The following is a 9805-nucleotide window of genomic DNA, read 5'->3' as shown; positions in this document are numbered from 1 at the left end:
CCGCACTATTGATCACAGTAGATGATATTAAGTCCATTCAGACCTTAAAATAATTTGCTTTTAAGTACCGCTTCGGTTCATTTGATATTTTGCTTTATTTATTTTAATGGTGGTCCTATTGTTTTCTTTCTTTCTTTCTTTCTTTCTTCCATCTTCCTTCCTTCCTTCCTTGCTTTCTTACTTTTTCTTTCTTCGTGTTTGTACTTGGTGGAAAGCTTTAGAAAGATATACAATTTTTTGTGTGTGTGCATTTCCTGCAAATATGAAGAAAAAAAGGATCTCTGATAAATATGAGCACTTTCACATGGTTAATTGCAAATTATCACATGACCAGAGCAGGTTATTTTGCACCCATGAGATGATAACTACATACACAGCTCCAAAACAAAAGGCTAGTAAAGTATGTTAACTAAAGATATAACAAAGATTTTTGGTCTGAATTATCTTTAAGGTGTCTAGAGTTTAATATATGAGTTCAACAATTATAAAGTTTTGTTGACTGTTGTTATAGAATGAGTAACATATTGATGGTCACATTTGTGACTTATTCCGGATAATGGTGAATTTAGGTGTATACACAGGGGCGCTGCACAAGATCCGGGCCCGCATAGGCAGTCTAATGGGCCCCCCTCCCCTTGAAAATATATATTGCAGACTTTCAAGGGCCCTCTCTTCCTTTGGGGCCCTGGTAATCAGTTACTGGTTTTACCCCCAGTCCGGCGCCCCTGTGTATACATATAATCCAGGTGCATTTGTTAGTGAAAGCTGCACTAACAATGTTGCAATGACAAAATATGCAACCAACTAAAAGTTCAAATGTTACAAATAAGCTACAATATGATGTGTAATACTGCACTAATATAACAATTTTGTGTTATATGTTACAATAAAGTAACAATTTTGAAATACATTGATGGTTGTATTTTATTTTATTTTTTGTATTTTATCTCAGTATTCCTTTCAGTGTTGTATAAGTATTTTTTTATGCATAATAGTAACCCTAGAATGTGATCAAACAGTTAAAATAGCTGGGCTTTATGTCTGAAGCAAATTGGGATTAAACGGTTAAATTGAATGGCTAACCACAGGAGGGTGCTGTTAGCTAAACTATTTCCGCTTTTTTTCGCATTTTGGATGAGGTTTATGTTTTAACCTGGAAAATTGGTCTATTCTTTACAGCATGCTTTGTTTTATATTCGGCGCCCATTAAGTCCACTAGAAGTCACTATAACTCTGAAATGGCGCAGAGTATCCAGACTCCTTTTTAGCACATCACGATAAAGCTTGAGGAATTCTTAAAATAGATATTTAATAGGGAATATCACCAGCGGACTGTGACTAGGCATACGAGGATTATGCACATTAAAGATACAGGTTACTACAGAATTGGGAAAACGGTAGGTTGGCATAGTGTTAACTTTGTTTCATTACTGAATGCATCTTAAATTTGATCTCCTGAACCACTCACTGATGACAGATAAATATCTAAAATATATTACTCAGCATTTAAAATTGGATATAAAAATATTCATGTTATTTAATATAGATAGGAACCAGATTTGGAGGTCTGTGCTAAATGCTGTTGCATAGCTAAAATAATTTATCAAGTGTAATTACTTCCTTTTAATCATTCATAGCATGATTATTTACCTGCACATACTTACTGATGCATACACACATATTACAATAATAGAATAGACTCTGTTGCTATGATTTCAAAGCTATAGCTGTTTAACACTGTCAACCATTTCCATAATATGTTAATTAACATAAATTTGTTTGCAAAAAATTGGGTTAATATTCATTCCACTTGAGATATATATATATATATATATAAAAAAAAAAAAGGGCCAACCAACCCACATAGCCCCCTGGGACCTGTATTACTTTTACCAAGAATCTTCACTGCTTTCTTAGCTGCTTTATGCTCATGCATGAGAGGAACAATGGCATAATAGAGGCTTAATTTTGAGATAAATATCTACTTTTCACTCAAGATATTATTTGAGTAATTTTTTTTAGATTTTTTTTTAATTGTCTTTCATTAGAATAAGACAGGCAAAAGCTGATAACAGCTAGAGTATAACAAATATGTTGACAGGAAAGATGATTATGAAAGTTGATGAAGTATTTCCATTGATAGTAAAGTGATTATTTCCTGTTTTCGATCACACTGAGAACTGCATGGGGTTCGGAGACAGGAAGCTCACACCTCCTCATTCAGGCAATGCATTACCACTCATTTATACTGTGTGTGTCTGTTGCAGTGAAGTAAAAACAAGATGGCAAAATGAATTAGCCCATTGTTCCCATTTACTCAAATATTTAATGTACAAATGATTGTAATTTCATAACTGTCTTTTTAACAATTATGAACATAATGTACTTGGACAGAGTACTATGTACAGATTAGATACACGTTCAGCTTGATGTCAATATAGACCTGATATTTCATCTCCATGTGAGATCAAAAACCCCACACTAGTGTGACAAACTAAGTGTGTAATTCATACGCCACTAGAACAGAATGGCAAAAATAATTCCCAATCACTCCCCATGTGCAATTGGCACTCACAGTCAGGATGTCAGAGTCGAGCTGGTCAGGATGCTCAAACAAACAGAGCAAAGTTTGATGGCACCTCAGAGCCACAGTGTTTAAACTTTTCAGGGAAATCAACCAACAAATGGCTTTCTTATATCTGGGACAGGAGAAAGCATTTTATCATCCCCAAAATTCACACACTTCACCTTTAATGGGGTTACTTCGCCCAAAAAGATCAAGACAAAATGTAATTTAGTAGTGTAGCATGCTTTTGTTTTAAACTGATTATTATGATTTTGGAACAAGTGTAGCTAAATTCTGCTATAATACTGAAAGGTAATACAGTATTGGTTTTGATCATTTATTAACCTGAATTTGTTCAAACAGTGGAGATATAGTCTTAGGTACTGACAGTTTTGCTTTTTTTTTTTCGGTCACCAAAAAGGATAAATGGGACTTCAGTGTATCTTCATATCCTCAAAAAATTCCAGTTTTGTTATGATAAGCACCCAAACATACACTTACACTTACACTTACATATGCACACACACACACACACACACACACACAGTATTTTACTAAAAGGCAAGAGAAGCTCACTGCATCCGTGAGTAAAATCCTATGTCAGCTGCCTGCCAGTACTTTTTTTTGTCCTTCACAATAACAGACCTGTGCTGAGACACTCCATAATAGGACAAGAAAACCTGTGTCCACCTCCTTGTCAGTATTTCTGACATCCTTTTCCCATCATTGTGCACAAAGGTTCAGAATACAAGAAGAATATCCAAGAACCTGAGAGTGTACAGCGCTATATCTGTTCTGCATACATTCATTTTGAACAAATAACTGGTGAAATATATATATATATATATATATATATATAATATATATATATATATATATATATATATATATATATATATATATATATATATATAAATATATATATATATATATAACTGCACAAAACACAATTGTGTGCATTATACCTTATGTTTTTATAATTTAATTGCAAGTACTAGTAAACTAATTTGATTTAAAAACATCTGTCAAGGCTGATTAATAAAGTTAGATTTACTGTGTAAGAGGCAAAATGATCTCTTCCTGAAACCAAATGTCAAGAACTCCCACAAAACCGAAACCATGCAAGAAAACGATAAACTTTCTAATCTGAAGAGAAGATCTGCCCCTTGACTCATCCATTTCTGACCGTCACTGATTTAACAAGTTATAGTTTTCATGATTATAGAGAAAAATTACACTTTTTGTTATGTGCTTAAAAGTATTTAATGGCCATGTTTCCTCTGACTAAGAACAAAATTGGCCAGGCTGTGAAGTGTGTTCACCGTGAATTACTAAGCTATTACAGGTCATTAGTGAAAGTATGGGATTTCCAGAATAATCAAATATCGAAATAATAAAAAATGAACAATCAATGTTTGTGATCAGTTTTTCATAAGAAATGTCACCTAAATTTAATGACTACTTTAAATTTGAGTCAGATTGAACACGGAGATAGACTAAAATTGAAATGAAATCCTGATAAATTTAGTGAACTTTGCAGAAGCGCAATTACAACACCTACACAAATTATACCTCCGCCCAGCAACTGGATTCCGTCTTTGGGTCAGTCTGGGTGGATACGTATACCTGTGGTTTCCCCACGTCTCAAAATGATTTTGACTCATTCAGTGCTTTTTAAAGTAATGCTGTCTCAGTAATCCAAGAGTCTGTGGTGAGCTCTGATTTACATTCAAAAGAGACAAACCAGGACGTGACAGCTTTGGACGTCCAGCCAGCAGAAGCTATTCGACCTCCTTAGAGAATCCTGGGGTGCCAGTCAGACACTATGTTCCAAAGCGATGGTGGCAGCGATGTAGTGGTTGTTATCCAGTCTCTCGCTTGGCTGGCTCTCAGGGGGAGGAGCCTCCTTGCAGCAGAAGTACTGCTTCCAGATCCTATGAAACGCAGTATGAAATTTGTTGATGCGGAAAGCATAAACAATAGGGTTGACAGCAGAATTGCCATGCGACAGCAGAATTGCAATATAAATGAGAAACATGGGTTTTTTACAGTTCGGACAGAACAGTGTGATGCAGTTCATAATGTGGAGAGGAAGCCAGCTAACAGCGAACAAGAAAAGGACTAGCGCCAGAGACTTTGCCAGCTTCAGTTCTTTGTCGTAATACTTATTTGGTTCAGAGTGGCAGGACACCTTCGTATTTAGCTGCTTGTGGATCATGTAGAAGATTTCAGAGTAAATGATGAGCATGAAAAGCAGAGGGGGAAGCACCCAACTGAAAAAGTTGAAGTAGACCATGTACTCCCATGCTGATGACGTTCTCAAACTGGCAGGTGACGATGAGGTCAAGGTCGATTGAGCCGTTGTCATTATGTTGCAGGTTGTGTAAATTGTTCCAGCCAAGCATGGGAGTCAAGCCGACTATAAAGGCCACTGTCCAACACATGAATACTGCAATTCCAGCTCGTTTGGGAGTGACCACTCGCTTATAACTGAAACACAAAAACAATGAGAGAGAAACTTATAAAGTTAAAAAAAACTTTAATTTTTCACTGTAATTTTGAAAAACAATTTAAATCAATGTCTTATGATACACATGACTAATACTGCAATTAAGTAATATTATAACTCCAAACTTTACAATAATAATAAAAAAAATAAAAAACATGTATCTCCACAATGTTACAATCAAATAAAAGGTCTAAATTCTATGTAATTACTACCGGTACAGAATCAGGGTCTCTTTGTAAAGTACTTCTTGGTATCTTTGGATGACCCCAAAGCCAGATACTTTTACCTGCTGTCTAACTAAGAGCTAAATTGTGACAAAGTACCACCACCAGAAAGCTTGTTTCAGTCACACCCACTCCGTCTCATCCTTGCATCTTCTCTGAGATGCAGTCTTTTGTCTGAGATTCTAGTTCTCGCTCCAAAAACTCCTTGTCTTTCGTGTGAATGAGTTTAGAACAAAGGTACCTGTGATTTTAATGGCAGACATTCAAGTCTCTGGAGCTGACTGACTGAATTCCACACAAAGGTGCTCTGAGTCAATAGACTCTGTTTGTTCAGGGATTCAGTAGATAGTTTGGGCTTGAATCATTGCTTTAATGTGCCTTTATTAACTGCAAAAAGTAAAAACAGAAATGTTAAATTATAAATTGTTTGTTTCATCTTAATATTAATAGATTTGTGTGCATCCCAGCCTATTACTTTAACTTATGCATACACTTTCAGGAAAAAAAAAAATGTTCCAGTGATGGTTTTGTACCTTTTTATGAGAGCATACTGTAGGTCCAAGAGAAGTGATATTTGCTTTGTTTTTAAGTTGCTATGACTAAATTAACAGTTTCCGGATTGTTCAAAAATAGATAGTTGTGTTTGGAAAGCTGTGATGCTTGACTACTCTTCATACAAAATAAAAGCTATATGCATTATTGAAGAGTGGAACAAATAAAATAAAATGGAGTTCAAGGGGATTCATTTGTCCCTTTCTTCTGTCTGTAGGTAATAATGCAACGTTACATTCAGTATCAGTAAAAGGTGTAGACCGTAGAACTTTGGTCAGTTTTATTTCAGCTCAACCTTCCATTATTCTGGGATCATGTTGGGATAACAGGGATGGAACTTACACAGAATTCCCACTGATGATATATTAGAGGATAGATGATTTATTCAGAAGTTAATTTACTGTATTCAACTTCTCACTTAAATTATTATTCTGACAATATGATTTGCAATCTGCAAAACTGCCGTTGCCTTCACACCTTTGGACTCCACAGTAGTAGGCTTTCCGCTCACTATCTTGCGTTCTCATTTATTGTGCAGTGGTTGATCCTAGCAGAGCTGACAGGTAGTGACTCAGGGCAGCTACTCTATACACTTCTCAAACACACTTCAGTTAGCTCATTCACAACACCAACAGCTTCATGGGATTGCGTTCACTCTAGAAAATACATTTTGTAGGACATAACTTTTTCCTTGCAGCACCCTGTGCTAACCACTTAATTTTTGACGTAAGAGCGACCACAGCTCGAATTGGTGAGATTTCCTGTGTCATTCAATTGCACTTTCAAAGAAATTAGCTTACTTCCGTGTTGCAAAATCAGTTGGGTACTTCCCTCATACTGTTGCTGGTCTCAAGTCTCCTCACAGAAGTGTTCAAATGGGCCAATTTTATGTTAATTCTGGCTTATATAGTACTGGTCATGGTAATCATTAATCATGCCAGTGAAATCACAATATTAAATGCAAATTATAGAATAAACTCATCTGGGATTCAAACTCCTGTGTTTGATGCATTAAACTGACAAAAGAGCAACACAGATGTGGCTATATCGGCCACACAAAAAGCATCTTTAAAAATGGAATGCCTTTTAGCTGCATTTGTTGAGTATGTTTAACTCCTCTGGGGATAAAGAGTAACCTAGCCATAGAGTCTTGCAAATAGGATGTAGCTAGAACCTAAAAACAGATAGTGTGTGCATGTCGGAGATCTTAATATGACTGGGACAGTGTACTGATGTGATAAAGTGATATGTGATGTGATTTTTCTCATGAAACTTCACATTAAGTGTTATGCAGGAAGTAAAGGCAGTTCGAGAAACAACAAAAAGGAAAAAAACTGTAACAAAAAAGGATCATAAAAGAAAAGAAATTAAGCACATACCACAGAAGAATAACTGCTGAAAAAAAATGCTTACTTAAAGACACATTCTTTTGTTAAATACTGTCAAATTTATGGTATTTATTCTCTGCAAATAGTGCACACAAATGGTGTAAGCAGTACATAAATGCATGAGTCATATTATGTCATTAGGTCATGCGCATGTAGTTTCTTCCATCTGTATCCCTTGAGCAACATAAACTGCATTTTGCTTAAAAAACGGTCTACCCAGACAGTAGCCAATATGATTCTTATTATAAATTAATGGTTCAGGAGGATTCAGGAGGATTTTCATTTTTTTTTTTTTTTTTAAATCTTAATACAAGTGGAAGTGGAACTTACAGAATAGTATTCAACAGTATTCAAAATATTTATTCATCATTTTTATTTATATTTTAAATGTAAATTTTTCCATTCATTACCCTTATTATATCTTATTATTATAAATACTAAATATTATACTAAATACTTAACCCTTTAACTGCCCCACCAAGAAAAAAGCATTTGAAATTTTTTTTGTTTGCATTTCTTATCTCCTTATGTCGTTAGTTACCACACTCAATGTATTTTTTTTCAACACGTCCCATAATTTTTAAAATATCGGCCTCTACCAAATGGTTGATATGTCACTTTATGGCAAAAGTACCGGAATTCTTACACATACTATGGAAATCAGAAAATATGAACTATAATGAATGATCAGAAAGTTATATTTCTCAGCAAATAGTACATTCTGACAGCAGAAATGATTATCTGAAAACATTAGCTTAGCTTTTCTACGTTTACCATAAAGTGACAAATCAACCATTTGGTTGAGCAGGCAGTTAAAGGGTTTTAAATACTATCTTACTTTTAAATACTAAAACTTTTTTTTCTGTGCAATTGGTCTCAAGTGATTGGATCCTAGTTCATATAAACTATATTGCCAAAAGTATTGGGACACCTCAATTCTGATGAACAGGTTTGACTACATTAGGTATTTCCATGAGTACAAATCTATAAAATGAGAAGCCAACAATTCCCTAGAATATCATTATATGCTTAAATATTAAGATTTCATAGAAATTACTAAGTAGTCAAACCTGTTCATTATAAGGGGGTGTCACAATACTTTTGGCAATATAGTTGGATCAGAGACAGTATAGACACAATATTTATAAGGATTGGTGAATAGATCATATTTTGTGGAGGACAGTCAATAATCACCATAATCTCAAAAAAATACAAAAAGGTTATGTTTTAGGTAGGTTTATAAAGGATGAAAATAGCATTAGCTCAGTATTAAAATGTGCATGTGTGACATATGATAGGCTGTATGACAACATAATGCACAGTAGCACTACAGCACAAGAACACCAGATGGAATGAGGGAATGATAACTTTACCTGGTTGGGATCTTGACCCTCAGGTATCGGTCGATGGCTATAGCGAGCAAGGCGAGGATGGAACTTTGGGTCAGAACCAGCACCGTGCACGCCACCAGCAGACAGCTGTAGAAGTGAGTCTGGAATCCGATACTTATAGTTATCGCCAGTGGTATGACCAGCGCTCCTACTGCAATGTCCGCGAGCGCCAGAGAAACAATGAAGCAAAACGTAGTATCTCTAAGTGATCTATTAATTTTTACCGCCCAAACCACCATCACGTTTCCTATCACGGATGACACGGCGATCACCACCTCCATGCCCATGTAGAAGGCTTTGGCCGCGGAGAGGTCCTCAGGCATTCTTTCTCTCGACGGGAATCGATAGTAGGCTACGATTAATATCCACACGGCAATGGGGCTTCAAGTGAAAGTGATGTGTAAATTGATTAACTTGGTAGTCCAGAGAAAAATCCCCCCGTTAATACTCTGCTCCTCAGAAGATCAGCTTTATTCCACACATGCCTATTTACAGTTGGAAATGGACGAACGGGATAAGAATAAACCCCTCAAAACCACAGAAGTGTCTTACAAAATATTCAACTGAATATATCGCTGGGTTTTTCGCTTTTTCTTTTCGTTTGCTATAGCGCCTCTTCACTGGGTCCACCTGCGCTCATGTGAGAGATGCGCGCGCCACTTACTCATCCCAAAATCGTTCAAATAAATGTATCAGTGTCACCTACAACTGTCAGGCAGTTCTCTGGATGTCCAGGGAGTCGGGAAATAAATTGAAAGACGCACCATATTTGTTCCTGGGATATGTGAAACCGGATATTGTCCAGAGCGCGGGTCGTTCTCACGCAGCACTCTCGTGAGCTATGCGGTGCCCCAGAATAACAGTCGATGGGTAGAGCTCTTTGTCTCACCCATACTCGACCTGTTAACAATTTAAAACACTTTTGGGATCCAAAGAAGTCCAACTAACCTGTGTAGATTCTTGAAAAATGTCAACAAAAATAAAAAGGTCGTTACGTTTTCCTTTGACCGGTGAAAAGAGACCATCCCAAACACCGCGCTGTCTATTTTGGTTCCCTCCTTGAGAATGGCTGAGGGACAGCCTGCGTACGCTACTTTCTTTTGTAGAAAGCCCGATCTCCTTTTCTAGTCATTGCATTTGTCTTAAGTGAGCATTTAACGTTGACGCTCGGGATA

General features: G+C 36.3%; 1 protein-coding gene across 1 annotated transcript; it reads right to left on the bottom strand.

The window, feature by feature from the left end:
* Positions 1–3493: 3493 nt before the first annotated feature.
* On the bottom strand, positions 3494–9587 carry LOC113077666 (adenosine receptor A1-like). The gene is given in 3 exon segments (XM_026249979.1): positions 3494–4868; positions 4870–5056; positions 8613–9587. Coding segments are annotated over 3 exon segments (1014 nt in total). The 5' UTR covers positions 8954–9587; the 3' UTR covers positions 3494–4382.
* Between the last annotated feature and the right edge of the window lie 218 nt (positions 9588–9805).

Source organism: Carassius auratus, unplaced genomic scaffold (assembly GCF_003368295.1).
Source record: "Carassius auratus strain Wakin unplaced genomic scaffold, ASM336829v1 scaf_tig00023106, whole genome shotgun sequence".
NCBI classification, from domain to species: domain Eukaryota; kingdom Metazoa; phylum Chordata; class Actinopteri; order Cypriniformes; family Cyprinidae; genus Carassius; species Carassius auratus.
This window is presented reverse-complemented; position numbering and strand designations above follow the sequence as displayed.